Source organism: Lethenteron reissneri, chromosome 64 (genome assembly GCF_015708825.2).
Source record: "Lethenteron reissneri isolate LAM-NWPU_2019-01 chromosome 64, ASM1570882v1, whole genome shotgun sequence".
Taxonomy (NCBI): Eukaryota; Metazoa; Chordata; class Hyperoartia; order Petromyzontiformes; family Petromyzontidae; genus Lethenteron; species Lethenteron reissneri.
Genome location: NC_083842.1, coordinates 5711527 through 5734525, shown reverse-complemented (window position 1 = coordinate 5734525; position 22999 = coordinate 5711527). Strand labels below are relative to the sequence as shown.

The 22999-nt window shown below is 43.1% G+C and overlaps 1 protein-coding gene across 1 annotated transcript in view; it reads left to right on the top strand.

The window, feature by feature from the left end:
• Nucleotides 1-22999, top strand: part of LOC133359101 (uncharacterized) — a 600431-nt gene that overhangs the window by 565282 nt on the left and 12150 nt on the right. Inside the window, exons 34-41 of the mRNA XM_061577486.1 lie at nt 105-146; nt 602-632; nt 4140-4206; nt 6975-7093; nt 7695-7805; nt 9753-9816; nt 22186-22301; nt 22833-22943. Coding sequence (XP_061433470.1) covers nt 105-146; nt 602-632; nt 4140-4206; nt 6975-7093; nt 7695-7805; nt 9753-9816; nt 22186-22301; nt 22833-22943 — 661 coding nt within the window. The remainder of the gene's footprint in view (nt 1-104; nt 147-601; nt 633-4139; nt 4207-6974; nt 7094-7694; nt 7806-9752; nt 9817-22185; nt 22302-22832; nt 22944-22999) is intronic.

Sequence of the window (22999 nt, the reverse complement as noted above, 5' to 3'; positions counted from 1 at the left end):
TGTTATATTGTGAGAACAGAGATGGTTTTTGCTTCAATTGAGACACCGTATTGTGAAACGAATGTGAATGTGCTGAGGTAATCATGTAATTGTCTTTGTTTTAGACGGTTGATCTTATGCAGTCCATGGATGAAACTCCTTCAGAGGTGTGTGCTTTAATTAAAACTTAACTGAGGTATATTACAATTGGTTTCGTGATAAACTATTAAAAAGCAGTTGATGTGTAGTCGGTGAACAGGTCAAGTGTGTTAACACTAAACTGTCAGACTGTTACAGCAGTAATGTGATTGTCTTGTAAATAGTGTACATGTCGTGGGTGACATTGAATTAGTGCTATTTTCACAGCTGATGCACTCTTCTGTATAGCAGATAATATACACAATGAAGCATACAGTGTATAAATTGAGTGACAAGGGGAGTATAACTTGTCTGTATTCTACATTATATTGCTAATGTATAACAGTTGCATGATAACATTGGACTTAAATAATTAAACATGTTCACCAGGGGGTTTTCTGTGTGTTGCATTCAGCACGCACGGCTTCACAGCTGGATTATGTTTATGCTCGGTGTTATCGCTGAATCTTAATTTCCTCCTCAGCTTCTGCGGTTTCTGGCAGAAGACATGCGAGGTATGGATTTGATGCAGCCTCTGTGCAAATGTGCAAGGAGACTATTATTTAAATATTGCAATTAATGTTTAATTTCATTCGTCTACAATTTTGTAGACTTCGTCTGCTTCAGAGATGAAATGTGCTGTTTATTATGGATTTTGAGGTGCTGAATTCAAATATGACAATTAAAACAAGTGATTGGCTACTGTTCCAAAGATATCAAAGTTTTTACATTTTACTTCTATGTATATTGTGTAGATCGTAGAGTTTTACTAATAAATTGTAAACCTAGGCCTTTGCATGTGTTTATGGTTGCTTTACATGATAACATGTCACCTGTCCTATTCATGTAACACTTTAAAAATCAGCAAAAAGGTTATATAAATACAATGTATTATGAAACAAAAGGCTACAAACTATTGCTGTAATGCTGTAATCATAGCAGGTACCACCACAGCAGTATGCACTGCTGTAATAGCAGGTACCACCACAGCAGTATGCACTGCTGTAATCATAGCAGGTACCACCACAGCAGTATTCACTGCTGTAATCATAGCAGGTACCACCACAGCAGTATGCACTGCTGTAATCGTAGCAGATATCACCACAGCAGTTTGCACTGCTGTAATCTTTGCAGGTACCACCACAATATGCACTGCGGTAATCATAACAGGTACCACCACAGCAGTATGCACTGCTGTAATCATAGCAGGTACCACCACAGTCAGTATGCACTGCTGTAGTTATAGCAGGTACCACCACAGTCAGTATCCCACTGCTGTAATCATAGCAGGTACCACCAATCTTAATTTTGGAGCTTTCGTGACTGCAGGAATTATTCTTTGGTTCTTTCGGTTAAGTCACGTCTAAAGATAAAATAATAGCATATTATGACGTTTCGATTGCAACACAAGCAATCATCATCAGGCATAAAAGAAATAGCAACAAAAATCTAACTAGAAAACTATAGACAGACATACAAGCAGACAGACATCACAAGGACACACGGAGAGAGAACACATATCGGCACAAAGAGAGAGGTCGTTTCTGTGACGGGGCCTTAAATATAGAGAAGGGGGGCAGGGGCGGAGAGAGGGAGGGGGCAGAGAAAAAATTAGCATATCAATGAGTGGACGACAACGTGATGCTGCAAGTAAGATGACGACGCGGCACGGCACGCAAGCTTGAAAATCAGGAGAAAGACACACTAAAATTAAATAACCTAGTAAAATATCGAAATGTAATGTAATGCAACACAGAGAGTCGGTCAACACACAATTAACACATAGCCCGGTTGATTACGTATTTCAAAGATTGCTAAGTTAGAATTTAAGTGTAAAAATTCCAAAGATAGGACCCAGGCAGAGAGAACAGACAGCGGTAAGCAAGATGACGAGGTGGTCCGGTACGCAAGCTTGAAAATTAAGAGAAAGGCACACTAGTCAGTATACACTGCTATAACCATAGCACGTACCACCACAGTATGTACTGCTGTCGTGAAAGCAGGTTCCACCACAGTATGCACTGTTGTAATCATAGCAGGTACCACCACAGTCAGTATGCACAGCTGTAGTGAAAGCAGGTACCACCAAAGTCGGTATGTACTGCTGTAGTCATAGCAGGTGCCACCACTGTCAGTATGTACTGCTGTAGTCATAACAGGTACCACCACAATATGCACTGCTGTAATAGCAGGTAGGACCACAATATGCACTGCTGTAATAATAGCAGGTACCACCACAGCAGTATGCACTGCTGTGATCATAGCATGTACCACCACAGCCAGTATGTACTGCTGTGATCATAGCAGGTACCACCTCAGTCGGTATGCACTGCTGTAGTGATAGTAGATACTGCTATCGAGTTGGTAGATACTGCTATATAGAGTTAGTAGATACTAAAACAGTCAGTATATATCACTACAGTCAGTCAATACTGCTACAGTCAGTATATACTACTATACAGTCAGTACATACTTCGACGGTGAGTAGCTACTAGAGTCAGTAGATACCACTATAGAGTGAGTAGATAATGCTATAGAGTTAGTAGTTACTACTATAGTCAGTGGATACTACTATAGTCAGTGGATACTACTATACAGTTAGTTGTTACTACTATAGAGTCGGTAGATACTACTGTAGGCCCAGTAGATAGTACTACGTTCAGTCGTTACTACAATCAGTAAATAATACTCCAACAGTCAGTAGCTACTACTGGCCCAGTAGATACTACTGTACAGTCAGTAGATACAACTACAGAGTCAATAGATACTACTTCCTCTGTTGTATGTAGGGTGTGTAGGTATATACCTACACGGGGGTAAAGATAATTTTTTGAGGGGGGGTGTCCACAATTTTCGGAAACCTTTTACATCAACTATTTACCCCACAATTTCTACAACTTTTTGGACTTTTGCAAGCTTCTTATAATTTTGTTGGTGGAGAAATGTACAAACGGCCCACCGGGCTTTCACAATACCTTAGTATCTGTGTGTGTATATGTAAGGTTTTTAAGAGAAGTTTTGAAATATATTTTTCACCCAGGCAACGCCGGGTACTTACCGCTAGTGTATATATAAATGCATAGTTTAGTCCTTAGTGTCTACGCGGCGCTTTTTGGCTTGTCTCTTGTATTCATTAAATTGAGCATCTCTTGTCACTGTCCATCAATAGTCTGCAAGCATTGATGGGCTCCATTTTCCCTGATAGCGTTTCTCCATTGTTGCAATGTACTGGTGAAATCGCTCGCAATGCTCATCGCTCATTGCTCCACAATTCGGAGGGAAAACATCTAGATGAGAGTGCAAAAAAAATATCTTTAGTGACATGTGGCAACCAAGGCTTTTGTGTGCCTTGAGGTTTTCCACCAACTCCCTGTAGTGGTCTGCCTTGTCATTTCCGAGCAAATTTGTGGCCACGAACTGGAAGGCTTTCCATGCCGTCTTTTCCTTGCCACGCAGTGCACTGTCAAATGCATCATCTCGAGAAAATTCACGCATATGAGGTCCTTCCATTATCTTAGCTTCACTTAACCATGGAAATTTTCCACAGAGGTACTTGAAAGCCGCTTGTGTTTTGTCCATAGCTTTGGCAACGTTCTTTATCAGACCCAGCTTGCTGTGTAAGGGTGGTAACAAAATCTTCCTTGATTCAACGAGTTGTGGATGCTGAACACTTTTTCTCACAGGCTCAAATGACTGTCGGAGTGGCCAATCTATCTTGATGTAGTAGGAATCTCTCACACGACTATCCCATTTGGAGAGAAAACAGCAGTACTTTGTGTATCCAGTCTGCAGACCAAGCAAGAGAGCAACAACCTTTAAATCGCCACAAAGCTGCCACTCTCAAACAATGAACTGTGATAACAAACATCAGCCACACGCTCTGTGATATGGCTACATTTGCCCTCGTCCCCCCATCTCCACCCCCAAAGCCCATGTGTCTCCTTTATGACCCTAATTATGACAACTAAGGCCGTTTCATCTGGGTTCTTGTTGTCTTGCTCATATTTGTCTTGTGTTAATAGGACCAGAATTGAAAAAGAAAGTAGATGAAGTTTTGAACATTGTAAAGGAATTGAAAAATCTGCCCAGGTAAGATGGTGCTGTTAATATAGACATGTTGGTTTCTCCACGGGAAGGGGTTTCACACTGTTGTAAGGGATATCAGGCGAAGGATTCCCACCAAAAAGAAGGGGACAGTGGGACGGTGACAGTGGAAGGGGGAGGAGCAGGCGAGGAGATATAAGAGGGAGACCTGGTGGGGAAAAGGGGGAGAACGGGCAGGAAACGAACAGAGAAGGCTGGGGACAAGTGTGGACTGCGGGAAGCAATCAAAGACGACGAACCCCCTGTCACGCACATACACGATGCGAGTGTAACCCTATTTATGCTGTTTTGACACAGACAGAGTCGTGAGTGTGAAGTACATATTCCATAGTTGAAATGCTCTCTTTAACATGCAATACCGTTTTGTGATAAACACACTCGCATCGCCCGTGCATTTGCAAAGGGTTACACACCTGCGGTGGGTGGGGGAGGCGTTGCATCTGCACAACACAAGGACAACGTGAGATGTGGGTGACGTCATCACACACTTGCCCTTGCGCCAGCCAACCAGAAAAACCTCTTCTACTATACATATAGTTATGCTTAAATATTCTAAACTATGTGTGGTGGGTTAAATTCAGGGGCCCACTGTACTTTGGAGGCAAAAATATGTATTATCTAAAGACGACGGGCAACTTTTAACATTAACAAGATAACGACATAGGGTGGTAACCACCATTCATAACTTAGCTAACACATGGGGATACTACATTTCTGGACCGGAGACCGAGAATCGTAGATAGTGGCTTCATCACAGAGTTGACACAGCAGAACAGCACAGAACAGCCCAGCTCTCTGCCAACACCCCACTTATAACCACTCCGGCGTGGCTGGCCCTGCCCCAGGCCACGCCCCCCTTCCGGATCCTTCGGAGAGGCCCAAACCCCAACCACGTGACTCCCCTGGGGCCCCTGGCACCCTTTTATCTGGTCACGTGTCCTGTTGGGTTCACGCAGAGTGTCACGGCCCGACACAACCCCCGTGACACCTTCAGCTTGTCTTCAGCTTGTCTTCAGCTTGTCTTCCCTGAAACGCCCCCTTCCCTTGTTCTAGTCCCCTTTCTGGAATGTTCCCTCTGTCTCTGTATTTCTCTCAGCCAATTCCTGTCATTCCCCTCTAACGGATCCCTACTGTCGCCTCTAGGTTCCACTTTGTTTCCCGCCTATTCTCCTTTAACCCCTTTTCTCCAATCACTTTAAAAGCCTTCGTCCCGACCAACCCCTGTGGAAACCACTTTGGTCCAATCAGGAACCTTGGTTTATTTTCGAATAGCGTTTGGCTGCACATAGGCTTGGGGTTATTTTCCGGTCATTACATATACATATGTATATCACGCTTTTTTGCAAAATGTGAAAGCAGATATTTCCAAGGGCGTAAAATTCATTCAGGGAACATCGTCGGCTGCAGTGGCGCGTCGCTATTTGTGAGCAGGCCGGAGCGGCGTCCCAGCCCGCAGAGTGTGCAGCAGAACAAGTCCCCTCCATGGTCAAGACTCACAGGCCGGGTGAAGGGAACTCACCATAGATTCGTGACGTCACGCTGTACAAACGTGACATCGTTTTACAAAGTTAAGCGAAACTGATATCGTGATAATCGTCACATCGTGACATTTAATCTTTCGTATTATGAAAAATTATGTTGTGTAAACTCTAATGGATAGCAAACGATGCAATTTAGACTTACAATCTTCCCCAATCCAGCACACCAGAGAGTAACATCTCGTCAATCATGCCCTGTATCTCTTGTTGTAGTTCGCGTTCACTGAACTTTCTTTAATATAAGTGTAATCCCACGTAAATAGATCAGTGGCACACACACTTCTTCCGCCGATATTTAACAAACTAACTTTTCAACGGCGCTATCACTGATGGATTTCTATACAATACTGTTAGCCTCTATAACATACATCAGTGGAATAGCATTGGTGCAACTCTGCTATTCAACCTATCAATAAACTTCCAAGGACCTCCGTCTCAGTTTGGATCACTTGTATCATCACTACTGCTGTCCCTGCAGACACTTTCTGTATCACTTCCAACACAGCAGCTATCACAGTCGCTGCCCCTGGCTAAGCAATCATTTTCACAAACTTTATTGAGCTAACTCTTCTGTACTTTCTCGAGTGCGGGAGAGCTTATCTTGCTGCTCTTGTTCGCTCCTGGTTCTCCGGCAGTCTATTGCTCTGTGCACACTCCTGTTCTGTGTTCAGTCCCATCTTGTATAGCCCCAGAGCCCAAAAAACACTTTCGATTCGCTCATTTGCATACTCCCATGCCTTGCTATATCTCACCCAATTGGTTGTCCTACCTTACAAATGGCTATGTTTCCTTTTCTCTTATTCTCACAGCTTTACCTGATTGGACACCATTTGGATCCTTGCCATTAATCAAAACTGCCAACTCGTGCGTTGCGGCACTTTGTAGCTCGTGTGCGGTAACCTTTCCCCTTTCGTCTTGCATTTTATTGAACGAATGACCTCCCATGCAACACCAACACCGTGCAACTGAAAGCAGCACCTTCAGCTCCTCAACCACACCATGCTGCAACATCATCATTATTCGACCCACAAAACGAGGTCACAAAACTTGCACTATGATAAAAACTGTTAATGGTAAAATCATCCTGAGCTGTCATTTTATTTTTTGTTTCTGTGCTCTTTTTGTTTTAAAGTGATAAAACACCAGCATACGAAAGGTAAACGTAGGATCTCTGTCTTTGATGCTCGTATTTCTAAATTACAACCTCTTTTGCAGCTGTAACTACGCCATGGTTGAGCTCCTGGAAAGGCTAAAGAAAATTATGACTTTTGTTGATTCCACGTGGGAGGAGAAATTTGCCCTGAAAACAGCTTTTGTCAAGAATGGTGGCCCAGGTTTGTATTAAGAGTACCGTGTGTACGATATATCTATGCAGTTGCATTACACGCGTTAGACCAGCATATATCTAATATATAAGTCACAGGGGCAGTCCCCGCCTGCCCGCCTGCTCAGTACTCTACCCACACGCTGTGTTTTTAGGCCTCTTGCCTCTTATTCCGTTTAGTGGAGTAAGAGTCTGCTGTGGTGTGCCACTTCCCTTGATGCCATCTTTCAGGAAATGTCGATACTTTGCATTGATGTAAATGAGTGTATGCATATGTGTGGATGTTTGAAGATTTTGTTTCAAGCTCAATATTTACCCATGGAAACTTGTATTGCAATGAAAAACTATAAGCTTACTTAAAATGTTACATTTTTCTCAGGACAAGACCATGCAACATACAATGTTCAACTATAATTGGGCTAAATGCATATAATTTGCATTATGTTTGCATTATCGTCAATAATCAATTGTTTTATATATATAAAAAAACATTACCACATGAAATATTCCTGATAACTATCGAGAGTGTATGCAATTGGAACAAACATATAAAATGGAACACACGTGTTGATCTTGTGCTCCTTTGATAACAAGTCTGGTACCCTGTGCAGAGATGTTTGAGAAGATCCGGACGTCTGCCTCCCGAGAGGGCTCAGGCGTGCAGCTCCAAGAGACGACAGAGCTCATTGAGGACGTAATGAAGACGTTTACGCCAGAGCATAGTGAGTGCTTCTTATGCAGAGCGTTCTCACTTTTACAAAGGGCACAGCTTACCCAGACCAGCCAGGATGTATTGCTCGAGAACTCAAACCTGTGACAACAAGCTGTCTGCGCTTGAGGCAATACGCCTCACCCTGCAACACAATAAGAAACATCTGCAGGTAGTTGTAGATAAGTTTGCTCCCATGAGAGTCGACTGAGCGATAGCCACAGCACAAGCAGCATGTAGACCTGTTATTCCAGTTGGCATCACTGCACCAAACTTAATATGCCCTGTCTTGAGGATTGTGGGTAATACAATAGTCAATTATGTATGTCTCTTGAGAGTAATATCACACTCTGTCAGACTACGTTTTTTCTGGACCATTATTTTCTAGTGGCATTTGTGTAAATAGGGAAACCCTGCACCAGTTTATGGCAGCTCCAATGAGACAAGGGGATTTGTAATTCTCCTTTCGTTATCTGTGCATGGCCACTGATTTACAAATACATTGCATGCAAGATAAGTATATTCATTGTATCTGCTATGTTAAACTACCTAAGCATCTTGGTGAAATTTATGGGAAGAGAAGCATCTGTGGCACAGTGTACTTGGGCTACTGAGCAATCCAGGAGGTGATCTCCCTGTTATAAATAAACATGAACACTGGTCACACCGACAGCTTTCATATCATTCCCCACTCGCTCCCCTGCCCCTCCTGCAAGAGAGCAGATGCAGTGGCAAGTCCTCATCTCTGTTTTGCAGTGGAGCTGTGTAGGTTTAGCGGCCGGTACATTCACAAAACTGTCATCTAGATAAGCATAGATCAAAACGCAGATACGTCCTGCCACTCCCGTGTTTTGGTAACTTAACACATGGCAGAAGTGGGACAATAGCGTAAGAAGACTCTTGACTGTCACGGCTAAGTGTGCACAGTCCTCGCACTGATGCACAATTCACTACAGCACCTTCATAAATTGAGCCAGAGACACTGTTTCAGAGGCATATCACCACTAGCTGTCATGTTAACCTATTACTCTGCTGCCGGTATCTCTCCTAAGTTAAGGAACTCAACGGAGAAGTGAAATAGTGGTGGCATAGTGGTTTGCATACTGCACTATGAATCCAGTCACCTGAGCTCTATTTTATGCCATGGCAAGCACCAGCAGTTCGTGATATCTGATGCGGTCCTGGGTACCCTTCATTTACCATCCTGCACTGACCATTGTGGCGAAGTATGGTCAAACAACCTCTATGACTCAAAGGCAATGGGAGGGCTTAATCCACACGTGGATTGACTAAGACCTGTACATGATTATACGACTTACACATCAGTGTCAGGAAGTGTCTGCGTTCTTTAAACCACAATATTAAGTCTTGACACGTTTACTATAAAACATTAATGTGTAGCTGACTCCTAATATTAGCAAATTTAATTGTTTTCTTTCTAGCATGCCCTAACGCTAGTGCAACTGTGAAATAATAATGGAGAATGGATTCATAATTATTGCTAACTTGCCTGATGTTGTGGAAATTGCCATTTGCAAGGACTCCTCTACTTACGAGCGAGTTAGGTTCCAGAGGTCTGTTCGTAAGTCGATTTGTTCGCAAGTCCAACTAAACTCCTGTCGATTCCAAACATGGTGTACGGCATGTGCACTAATCATGGGGAATGGCTTTAAAAGTTGTATAATCGCCTGTAGATGTAGATGCCACTAGTTATTCATGTTCTTCAGATGTAGATGCCACCACCACCATCTATTGCGCAGCGGTTGAACTAACGACTCTCAGTCCGAACATATAAATGGACATACGGACAGGTTTGTTCCTATCTCTGAAAGTTCGTAAGTCGAGTGTTCGTAAGTAAAGGAGTCCCTGTATAAAGTTTTATGATGCAAGTAAAAGAAAATGGTAGCATCAGCTTTCTTAAACATGTGCTTATCTCAATGCCCTCTCTCTGTTTCAACAGAAACAGGTGTGAAGGACAATACATATCTACTGAAGGAGATAACCAGCCTAAAAAAGCTCTCTACGTAAGGATCCATTCACGAAATACTCAATTATCACACACACACAGTACATCTGTAAGCTGTGGTCTCGGGTGTGGACCAATCAACTTCAAGGACAGTGCATATCATTATCAGAGTTGTTTTCTTTTTGTTTGCATTTTGACTACTTGTGTTGTGGTTATTGCAAACATAATGCCTTGTATAAAGGTGTCAGTTTTTGTACCAGTTTAAAGGGTAAAAACCTACTACTATTTCAATCATCTTCCAATTTACGGCTTTTTATCTACCATTTTTTCTGAAAGTAGCTATCAAGCCACCTTTTTCACAAAATCAGGATGACCAATGTGGGGAAGTATGTATGTTGAACTTCATTTGCACCGTACGTAGCCAACCATTCTATTGGAAGTGGCTATTTACACCATTGGAACCTCATTTGCCAGTAACAAAATATGATAATTTGTTTTTTTACCCTTTTATCTGGCAAAAAAACTGACACCTTTTTTACAAGGAGTCATGTTTGCATTGACCACAATACCTGCAATCGGAATGCAAACAAAAAACATAACTCTGATAATGTATGGTGTCAGTTTTATTGCCAGATAAAAGGGTAAAAATGAGGTTCCAATGGTGTCAATGCTTACCCCGAGCTCTCATACTCTGATGGTGCATTGTCCTTGAGTTGTGCGCCTTTTGGCGTCATCTGGTCCAACACCATGTGAGACTAGGCTCTAAAGAAAGCTGTCTCGGGTGTGGACCAATCAATTTCAAGGACAGTGCATACATTATCAGAGTTATGTTTTTTGTTTGCATTCCGACTGCAGGTATTGTGGTCAATGCAAACATGACTCCTTGTAAAAAAGGTGTCAGTTTTGTTGCCAGATAAAAGGGTAAAAAAACAATTATCGGAAGTGGCTATGTTAATGTGAGAGATTAGCATGTTAATGTAAGAACGAATAGTGGTGCAATCCAAAGGCATGAGAGCGCAATCCAAAGGGCATGTGAGCATGAGAGTGCAATCCAAGGGCATATGAGCATGAGAGTGCAATCCAAAGGACATGTGAGCATGAGAGTGCAATCCAAAGGACATGTGATAGATCTAAGAGAGAGGCACAGACAGACAGATAGTCGGAAATAACAGCTGACATAGGCAGGTAGGATGGAAACATCACAGTTAGGTAAGACTTTACCTGGTTAATAACGTCCTTCCAATGATTGCTCAGTTTGTACCCATCTTCTCGGTTGAAGTTGTGTCTGTGTTTATATATCTGGATGGCTTCATGACCAAATCTGTGAAGGTAGCCAGTATGTTTGCAGAGTACCTCCATCTTGGAAAAAAACAATTTCGTGTGAGCCCACAGTGTTAAAACAATGATCAGCAACGGCAGAGGTATTGGTGCTACCATGTTTCAGATCTGCCTGTGTTCGGGAACGCGGTCTGAGACATGTCGTTTCGTTTCCCCAATGTAACTGCTACCGCAACCACAACTCAGTTTGTAGACACCAGGGTATTGCATGTCAGGAATAACATCGTTTACAGATGGGATTAAATCACGGATTTTGTGTACTGTTTTGAAACAAACCTGGATCTTGTGTTTGTTTAAGATTTTGGAAATATATTTGGTAACCCCTGCTATGTACGGTAAAGTGATGGTTTTGGTTGGATCCTCAGAAGGTTGTCTCCGCATGGCTGGGTTGACAGCTTTGCAGATTGTACAGTCCGAGTGTCCGTTCATCCTGAGGGCTTGGTGTACGTGCTCCAACTCACTGGCTAGGTGGTGCTGGTCAGAGATGCAACGGGCCCTATTGTGTAGTGTTTTGATGAGGGAATTCTTCTGGGCTGGATGGTGGTGGGAGTCAGGCTTTAGATAGGCATCCGTGTGGGTGGCTTTCCTGTGTAATGGGTTCCGGAGACACTTGTAGAGGTAACTTCTTTATTACGATACAACACTCCAACAGTCCTGATACTCTGTTACAGCCTAGGGACACAGCCTAGGGACACAGCCTAGGGACACAGCCTAGGGACACAGCCTAGGGACACAGCCTAGGGACACAGCCTAGGGACACAACCTACTCCTAGCATGCCCGACACTGGCTACGCTCTCGGGTCCTCCGGCTACAATTACCCTAGGGAAGGCTACCTGACCCGACCCAGCCAAGGTGCGGATCTAGACTCTGGCTTCCTCGGAACTCGCCCTTACAAGGACGTAGAGCCGGGAATCCCAGAGTCCCACCACTGCCCCGCACAGCATCCCGGCCCTTACAAGGACAAGCGGGGCGAGGGGATCCAGGGTCCTAAGCTGGCTGGTCTTGGGTCTTGAGCTGCGACTGGCCCCGATCGGCTGGGGAGGTCTTCTTTTATGCCCCTTTGCCCATCGAGGGGAGGCGTTGCGTGGGATCGTAGATCCCCCACAGCCCCCCCCCTTGGCGGTACGGGTACCCTTACAGATGGACCTCGTCTACCACTGCCGGTAAGCGTGGCCCATCTACGGCACTACACCTATAGACCGAATGTCCCAACGAGTCATCAGGTCTCTTGTCGATCAAAACATCCATAAATGGTAGCTTGACATCCTTGTCCACTTCCATGGTAAATTTGATAGACGGGTGTATGGAATTGATGTGGTTGAGAAATTGGTTCAGTACTGGCAGGCCATGAGGCCAGATGACGAACGTGTCATTTACGTATCTCTTCCACAAAGAAGAACGTAGGATAGATGTCTGGATGGGATCTGTCTCAAATTTCTCCATGAAAACATTCGCTACCACTAGCGATAAGGGAGAACCCATTGGGGTACCCTCATTTTTTTTGTAGAATGTACCATTCCAGGTTAAGTATGTGTTGGTAAGGCAGTGTCTTACCAAAGTTGGTACATCTGGATTCAGTCGTTGTTGGACCAAGTCTTCAATGATTGCAATGATGTCAGGTACAGGTACATTGGTGAACAGAGAGACTACATCGAAACTGACAAGCAAATCATCTGGAGACAGTGAGATGTCCTTTATTAGAGAAACCAAGTGAGCTGAGTTAGGTACAGCTGAGGTGGACTTGCCCGTGAAAGGAAGCAGGGTCTCAGACAGAAATCGGGCCAGTTTGTAGGTGGGTGAGTTAATGGTGGAGACGATAGGACGGAGCGGGGTACCTACTTTGTGGATTTTTGGAAGGCCATACAATCTGGGTGGTCTAGCAGCCAAATGTTTTCGGGAGCTCTGCTTGGTCTGATCGATTAGAGAAGTCGATTTAGTGATGATATTGTTGTTTTTTGTGGCTCGGCGGTTGGTGGAATCTCTGTTGATTTTTGGTATAGCTGCCATCATTATGAAGGTCCTAAATTTTGTTGGTGTAAGTGGTTTTATCCATGATGACAGTGGCATTGCTCTTGTCAGTTGAGAGGATGACAATGCCATCTCTGTTTTTTTAATTCACAGAGTTCAAAACGCTCGTCCTTGCTGATGTTGCTAATGGGGTTCGTAGCGTTTTTGAGGATAGCAGCGATTTCAGATCTCGTAGCGTCTCCCGGGATGTGTCCCAAGCCTTTGAGGGATACGTAGACCTGGGTAATTATATCATCCACTGGGATGTGTTTAGGGGTGACTGCGAAATTCAACCCTTTAGCTAGCACCGATTTTAGGCTGTCGGAAATTGGGATGTTACTATTGTTGTGTGGGAAGAACGACGCTGAAGCCAGTCGTGTAGGGGCTGACGCCGAACTGTTTATTTAAGGGCTTGCGCCTAACTCGGGGGAAGGGGTTAACACGGTGTATTTAACTAATCTCCCCAGGGGAAGGGTACTGGGAGTTCCCTACACCCTACCAGGCTATCAGGCTCTTCCCACAGCACTGACCGAGGGTTCATCCAACTCGGCCAGCCGGGTAAAGCAGCCCTTTAGCCTGGCTCTCAATTCCTCTATCTCGGAGACCCCTACTCCCCTACCACGCACTCTCTTGGCTCCCCGCGAAGACCCCGTCTACGTCACGGGTCTTCCCTCAAATACCCCGGGTGGCATCACGTCACTTTTCCCTGACGGCATTCCCCCCGAGGCGAGTGTGACCTGACGTCAACACTATGATTGATGACAATCTTGTTAACATCTAATTTTTTTACGTGTGGCTCTGGCTTCTTTATGACCCTTGGGCTACACCCATTCAAACATTTTAAAACAATCTGCCTCAGCAGCGGATCATGCTTTATTTTATACCTACGTAGCTTGACCGAACCAAAGAGTATGGATTCCTGCAGTCACGGAAGTTTCAAAGCAATTATTATCTCATCTTACATAGAGAAATATAGCACCTTAATCCATGGCGCTTTAAAACATTTATATAAGTGTATATCCGTTGATAGTGGTTGAGATAAATAGTGGGGTTATAAAAAGTAGTTTGTAAGATAATTTGATCATCATCTGTGAAGGGTTTGAGAGTTACCCTCGATTGAGACCTCGGTCTTGATGAATATTTCCTATGTGACTGACTGAGATAATCTCTTTGCTCTATCCCAGTCGTGGTCATCCTCTCCGGCATGCTCCCTCCTTTGGCTGCCATTCTGTCTTGTCAAACAACATTTCCCACAATGTCTTGCCCAACCCTACTTTACTTTTCTTAAGTCAGTATAATGTCTCTAATTTGTGTGTGTTCTGTGATACACGTATTACTCCGTCAGTCGTATAATCTGCAGCATGCATTTCTCCATACCATTTTATTTCATTTATTTGTTAGAGTCCTCTGATCCATATACCATGGCAGGTCATGTGTGCTTATTGAACACTAACTTATTTTGGCACATTGCTTTGTTGATTTTAATCATTCAGTTTTCCCAAGCACTTAGTCCTATTGTCACACACCTCTTCAATGCATCATCTTTTTTTTGGTCTGGCTTCAATAATTGCCCTCTTCATATACTTTTGGTATTCCTATTCTTGGTTCTTTCGGTAAAGTCACGTTGATAAAAACCAAAACAATACAAAAATCTAAATAATAAAATACAATATTAATTCAGTTTAATAAAAAATTAAAATAAATTGAACATAATAAAAGCAAAAAAAACCCACGACGTTTCGATCAGGCAGATAGAAAAAAGGGGGAAAGCCTTCAAATGCAACTGCTTATAAGGGTTCCAAAGTGAGTGGGCGGGGGAAAGACCTGTGCAAGCAACATGAGCTGTGCATGCAAAACGCTAATACAGGAGCAGAACAATGGGGGAGTTTGGAGGAGGAGAGCTTGTGCAGCGCAAACAGCATGGGTGGGGCAGCCAGTCAGCCAGCGCTAATGTAGGAGCAGACAATGGGGGCGAGAGAGGGGGGCAGAGATAGGGGGGGAAGGGGGGGTAGAGATGGGGGAGGGGACATTGTACCTCGCTACACACATACACACTGCTGACGGTAGAGGTTGACAAGAAAACACAAATTAAGTCATGACCCAAAGTAGTTGATGACATCTTTCCAATGATTGCTGAGTTTAAAACCGACTGATGAAGACCGCTTGTGTTGCGATTGAAACGTCGTGGGTTTTTTTTATATTATTTTCTAATTTTTTTTGTTATTTAATTAATATTTTATTTAATTAATATTTTTTATATATATTTTTTTATATCTACGTGACTTTACCGAAAGAACCAAGAATATAAATTCATGCTGTCGCGAAAGTTTTAAGTAAAAATTTTGGTATTCCATTCATGGAACTTGTTACATGACTTTTATTATGCTCATATTTGTCTTGAGGTCAACTTTACAACCATTTCGTTCAATTCTACTGTTGGTGGTTCATGTTTTAGTGACGATGTTATCAACCAATCTGAGTTGATTCATCTTTCCTCGTTCATGTTTATGCCTTTATTTCTCCAATACAGTTTTAAATATACGTTCTAATGCCATTGTGAAAAAATGTTTATCTCAGTAATAAATAATGGTGGAGCAGGGACAAAGTGATGACATGAAAGGCAATTGAGAGCAGGTCGGAATCTTTTTGGATGTGTACAGTATAGTAAACCCATAATAATCGCGGGTTTTATAATCGTGTTAAAAATATTCGCAGCCACAACTCCTGATGAGCCAACAAGAAGGAGTGACACATAGAGCAGCGGGGATCGCGAGAGCGCACGAGCTTTACCCCCCATGCGACGCTCTCCCCCTCTGAATCGGCCTTCGCCTGCCGCACCATTTACACGCCAGTGCTTGCCTTTACAAATTCTGAAATTACCTACGGTGTAATATTATTCTATTTTATACATTTTTCATATTTGCGCTCTTAAATATCTTTATGGTCATCATCATTAAAGGTAAGTTAAATAACAATACAATGTTTTCCTTAATATATTTTTAGAAACGCTGATAATTTCTTTAGATGGTCTTTATTGAAGAAGGTACGAACACACAAACAGCCAGAGACCCCAGCTTCTGCAGCCCCTCGCCCCTCGCCTCGACCCTTTATCCTTCTTCCGTGGCTCCCCCTTCTCCCGTGGCCACGTCCCCTTTCTGGAACCTTCCCATTAGTTCTCGATCCCCAATCCACACCTGTTCCCTTCTGCCACTTGGCCACGCCCCTATTATCGATCCTTCCTGTAGACCCCAGATCGTTCGCACTATCCGTTAATTACCCTAACATTACCCCCCGTGGCCCCTAGTCCCTTGCCATGCTAATTCCCCTGTCATTATCCCCCGTGACCGCTAGTCCTCTGTACTGTCTTTACATATGTATATTACCTATAAAAGTATTTTTTGTCTCTCTGTCTGCGCACGCCTTGTAACGCTTTTAACTGACAAACTGTTGGGTTTACGTTTCAACCAAGTACACAGATACAATGTGCTAAACCCCCGGACGAAAAAGCGTTATTTGTTTTTCCCCTCCGTCAAATGTAAACTAATGAAATAACTTTATAATAATTTGCATTATTACTATGCTAATTGCGGCGCCAAACCACGCATCTGCGCATGCGCAAAAACACTGACTCGCAGTTCCCCCTAGCAACACACACGGCCTCGCTCAGCGGCGATAGTGGAGAGGTTCTTCGATGCATTAAAAAGGCGAAAGAAACACAGAAGCACACACTGAAACACTGAGATAAATTCTGAACAGTGTGATGTCCTTTTCTCCCCCCCCACCCCAATGTGTGCAATTACTACTATAGAGTCAGACTCAGGGGCGGTTTCTTCATTAGGGCGATTGGGCGACGCACCACCAATGTCATTCAACCACAGAGTCACGCTAGCCGTCACTGTCAGCCTCTGGATATAGTCCAATCAGCGTCATGTCACGTTCTGTGGAGTACCGCCTCTTTTTGGGCGATTTCACTCGGGCTGAGAATCGCCCCGAGTGGCCCCATAGACTTACATTGAAAGATGGTTTTTTCGAACGGGGGCGCTCCAATGCATTTTCTATGGCTCCGGGAGGGCAAGCCCTAACGTGCTTACGTCATCATACGTGCTAACGTCATCATACGTAAGCACGTTTCATCCAACAATATCATTTATCGCCACCTAGTGGAATCTTCTTCTTGGTTCTTTCGGTAAAGTCACGTAGAAGGGAAGTAATAAAATAATAAAAATAAAACTAAATAAAATTATTCTCACGACGTTTCGGCCACAACGCAAGTTATTCTCACGACGTTTCGGCCACAACGTTCCACTCACTGGCATGGTGCAGTGTGCAGAGTAATGTATGGTGTCGTAATTGTATAGTAAATATATAGCAGTGTGATACACATTAGGGTGGGTAGAATAATACATAGTGTTATATTAAAATGGATAAGGCAGCAAATGCAGCAGCAGCAGCAACTGCAGCAGCAGCAGCAACTGCAGCAGCAGCAGCAACTGCAGCAGCAGCAACTGCAGCAGCAGCAGCAACTGCAGCAGCAGCAGCAGCAACTGCAGCTCCCTTTGATGCTGTTCATCCTGCATAATGCACATGCATATGTAGTACTAATCACATTCCTGCATTTCCCATAAATATGCTAAATTCCTCTTGATATGCAAATTCCTTTGTCAAGGCGCCCAGCTTATATATATGCTCCAAGCTCGTGTGCTGTTTCATTCAGACTCTGTCGCCTCGACGGACCTGGTTTTCACCTGAGGACGGCTGCTTGCGTTGTGGCCGAAACGTCGTGAGAATAATTTTATTATGTTTTATTTTTATTATTTTATTACTTCCCTTCTACGTGACTTTACCGAAAGAACCAAGAAGATGAATCCCTGCAGTCACGAAAGTTTTAAATCAAAATCTAGTGGAATCTTTAATAAAATAAACTTGAGTGGTTTGTTTTAATAGTGAGTATAGAAACAAACAAGATGTATTGTAAGAGTCACTTTATTTTTCATTAATATTAAAGAAGTGAAGTTGCCTTTACATGCTTAAGCTGTTAATTTATCCATTGCATGGGTGGACCTTATCCTTATCAATCATCCAGACATTTGCCCCCCCTGAGAGATTTTGCAGGAGCCGCCACTGGTCAGACTACACAATCCGTAAAGCTATCACACCAACTGTTGGGAAAGAACCATTTGAGGACCCAATCAAAACCATCACCCTGTCATACATAGCAGGGGTCACCAAAAATATTTAAAAAATCATGAGCAAACACAAGATCCAGGTTCGATTGAACACAGTACATAAAATGCGAGATCTGATCCCATCTGTGAAGGATGTAATACCGGCGTCTACAAACTAAACTGTGTCTGCTGCAGTAGTTACATTGGGGAAACTAAGCGACATGTCTTGGACCATGTTCGTGAACTGAAACACGGGAGGACCAATACCTCAGCCGTGGCTGATCATTGTTTTAATGCGGTTGGCTCACACGAAATACATTTCTCTAAGACGAAGGTACTTTGCAAACCCACTGGTTATCAACAAAGATTTGTTCATGAAGCCATCCATATATAAAGACATAGACACAATTTCAAGGGTCACTACTGACGATGCGCTCCCCAAATTTCACCAGGCTCACTGTTCATGAACTCTTGGACGTGCTTGCACAAAGGATAGTAACATCTCATCCTGTGTTCTTTGGAATCGGAATCAACCGAGACGATGGGTACAAACTTAGCAATCACTGGAAGGACGTTATTAACCAATTTAAGTAATAACTGGCTGTAATGTTTCCATTTTAGACCTGGCAGCCCTTTAATTGGTGGAAGCCCACTACCAGGACCATCACTATCCACCACTACCATCACCTCTTGCAGAAACTTCCCTTACATTAACATTAGCTACCCCGCCCATGCTGCTGACACTTGGGCTACGCCCATTTACGGTTTGCCTTTAGAGCCTACCCCCCTTTTCCTGATGATGACCGCTTGTGTTGCGATTGAAAAGTTTGAGTTTTTTGTAATTTTCTTTGAACCTATCTACGTGACTTTACTGAAAGACCCAAATAATATAGGTAGATACTACTATAAAGTCGGGAGAAACTACTGTAGAGTCGGTAGATACTACTACAGTCATTAGACACTACTGTAGAGTAAATAAATACTACTGTAGAGTCAGTGGATACTACTGTAGAGTTAGTAGATACTATTGTATAGTCGGTAGATACTACTGTAGACTCAGTAGATACGAATATAGAGTCAATAGATACTACTGCAGAGTCGGTAGTTCCTACTGTAGTGACGTCGTTGGATGTCACGGTGTGAAGCCGGCCTGGGAGAGGCACGGCACGCGATGTATTGACATTGCGGACACCATTGAAGGTGGATGCAGTACCGTCCCAAGCGGGGCTCGGGGAGCACTGACCGACAACATTGGATAGCACCATGCTCGGCACGCAGTGCCAGCCCCTACAGGATAGGGTGCGAGGGTGACGGCGACGGAACGGGGTTGCAAGGGGCCATGGCACTCTGGTTGACCCCGGACGCCCAGAAGACACGTGACCGGTTGTGTCTACCCGGGGACCCCCAAAGGGAGGATGGGGGACCACGTGTCTAGTTGGAAATCCTCCTCGAGGATTCGAGAAGGTGGTCGTGCCTTGGGGCAGAGCGAGCCCCACCACACAGGATATAAGCTGGGCCCCCAGTGGGACCGGGGGCGGTTGTTAACCTGAAGAGTCTACGTTCTACGTTCGACGTCGGAGAAGAGTCACCAACACGTGGACTGGGACCCGACCTGGGGTCCGGTCCATTGTAGCCAGTTATGGTGTAATTAGTGTAGATAACCTGGTGGATCACCATCCTAGGATGTTATCTGGTAAAGGGGCAGTTACCCCTTTGTGTTAGTGTGTTGGTGTTAATAAATGTGTTGCCTCCAAGAGTACGTCTGAGTCTCCGTTTGAGCCCACTACACTACTGCAGAGTCGGCAGTTACTACTGTCAAGTCGGTAGATACTACTGTAGAGTCGATAGCTACTACTGTAGATGCAATAGATATTACTGTAGAGTCAGTAGATACTATTGTAGAGTTGGTAGGATACTACTACAGTCAATAGATACTACTGTAGACTCAGTAGATACTACTATAGAGTCAATAGATACTCCTGTAGGGACGGTAGATACTACTGTAGAGTCGGTAGATACTACTGTAGAGTCGGTAGACACTACTGTGGAGTCAATATATATTACTGTAGAGTCGGTAGATACTATTGTAGAGTCGGTAGGATACTACTACAGTCAGTAGATACTAGTGTAGACTCAGTAGATAATACTATAGAGTCAATATATACTACTGTAGGGACGGTAGATACTACTGTAGAGTCGGTAGGTATTACTGCAGTCAGTAGATACTACTGCAGACTCAGTAGATACTACTATGGAGTCAATAGATACTACTGTAGAGTCAGTAGTTACAACTGCAGAGTCGGTATATTACTATAGTATAATCGGTAGATACTACTGTACAGTCGGTTGATACTACTACAGAGTCAGTAGATACTACTATAGGGGTAAGTAGATACTAGATACTACTACACTCAGTAGATACCACTACAGTTAGTAGATACTACTACTACTACCACGGTCAGTAGATGCTGTCAGCTATGGCTGCAAAGTTTGGTCGTACATGTTATGTATATCGTTTATTATTTAAATTTGAATAACAGTTCCTATGAACACTGTTACATTGTTTTAATAGCTTTATTTTGTTGATTTCGAAAGCGTTTTGGTTTAGCCATATTTGTTTGTTGTAGTACAGAGTTAGACTGATAACTTTAATTTAAATTGTCTTATGGTTGTTATTGTTTGACTTGCATCCCACTGGGATTTTTGCGCACAGCGTTGATATACGGTACTTTTTCTGGAAGACTTTTTTTTCCTGGATTTTTATGTTGCGAGTAGTCACTTTAAGATGTTTCTTGTTCATGTTTTTGTTTGTTGCGGTTGCACCCGATTCAAGAGCTGCATGGCTCACAGGGATATACCTAATAAAACTGAAACTGAGATACTACTACAGTCAATATATACTACTATACAGTCAGTAGCTACTACTATAGTCAGTAGAAACTACTGTAGAGTCAGTAGATACTACTGTAGAGTCCGTAGATACTACTGTAGACTCACTAGTTACTACTATAGAATCACTAGATGCTACTTTCGAGTCAGTAGATACTACTACTGTCAGTATATACTACTACGGTCAGTATATGCTACTATATAGTCAGTGGATACTACTATAGTCAGATACTACTGTAGAGTCAGTGGATACAACCATAGAGTCAGTAGATACTACTGTAGAGCCAGATACTATTTTAGAGGCAATAGATACTACTGTATAGTCACTAGATACTACTTTCGAATCACTAGATGCTATTTTAGAGTCAGTAGGTACTACCATAGAGTCACTAGATACTACTGACTATTGTATGTAGGGTGGGTAGGTATCTATGCCTCCAAAATAAAAAATGGCTGGGGGGGGGGGTAAAAAGATTTTTGGAGGGGGGAGTCGACATTTTTTGGAAACCTTTTAGATCAACTATGTACCCCCACTTTCTATTACTTTTTTATTCAGGACTTCTGCAGGTCTCTTATAATTTTGTTGACGGGAAAATGGACAGACAAACGGAACGCCGGGCTTTCACAATAGCTTAGTATTTGTGTATGTATATGTTATGTTTTTAAGAGAAGACAAGTTTTTAAATATAGTTTCCCCCCGGGCAACGCCAGGTACTTCCTGCTAGTAGTTTATATGTTTATGTTTAAAGGTAATATGTTTATGCTCTTAACCCTGTTTTCCTCATAAGCTTTAAGTATTAATATTCACTGATTTAGTATTTGCGCCATTCCCCAGGAACGAAACCCCACGAACATTAAGGGTTTACTGTATATACAACTTTCCCAGCTGATCTGAAATTGGTAAGCTCTCCCAAAGCCATAAATTACTAATACAACAATGACTAATGCAGTGGGGTCTTCAATTATGCGCCAGTATTGATCACTTTCCAAGTTTATATTTGAATTGTGCGTGTGTTATTTTTTACAGATTTGACTTCACTGTCGTCAAGCCATTGATAAACATTCTGAACATGCTGAGTGTGGAGCACACCGAGAAGGAGAAAGTGGACGTTAAGGAGGCCTTTCTGCGGCAGGGAGGTGCAGGTGTGTAGACAGCGTCCGCTGTGTGGGAGCGTTACTGAGACAGCTCTGCAGGGACGTGCACCGTCCTCAAGAGTTTATCTGGAATATCGCCCCCAGCTCTCACTTCAGCTGTCGCTTCATTTATTGCTTCATCTATCGCTTCATAAATCGCTTTATCTATCGCTTTATCTATCACGTCATCTATCGCTTCATCAGTTCATGAGGACATGTTATTTCTCATGCTCGCAAAATATGCGTAAAATATTTTAAACATAGTATGTAAATGACATGCAAATTATATACTAAACTGCCTTTCGACTTATACAACAAGTTAAGCAAAACAAGGAAAATAAAACAAGATTGTAATAATTAGACAGTTCGATTATTGGATCACATTATGACCCTGACATTCCACGGAAATTAATTTCTACATACCTTCTGTATATTATACTCGTTCATACAAACACATTCAGTTATCGTTGCTGCTGTGCGCCTGTAATACGAGCATGTTGCAGTGTTCACCGCCTTACAAGAGCCACATGTGCTTCCTAGAGCTGCTCAAGAAGATCCAGGACACTCCCACCCAAGATGACTCTGAGATCCCTCTCCAAATCGTCACTGAGATCATGTTCCAAATGCTGATGACTTACACTGTGGACGTTAGTGAGTACCTGTGCTACGACTACACATTATGTACTCTGCTAAGTGGATCTGCACAA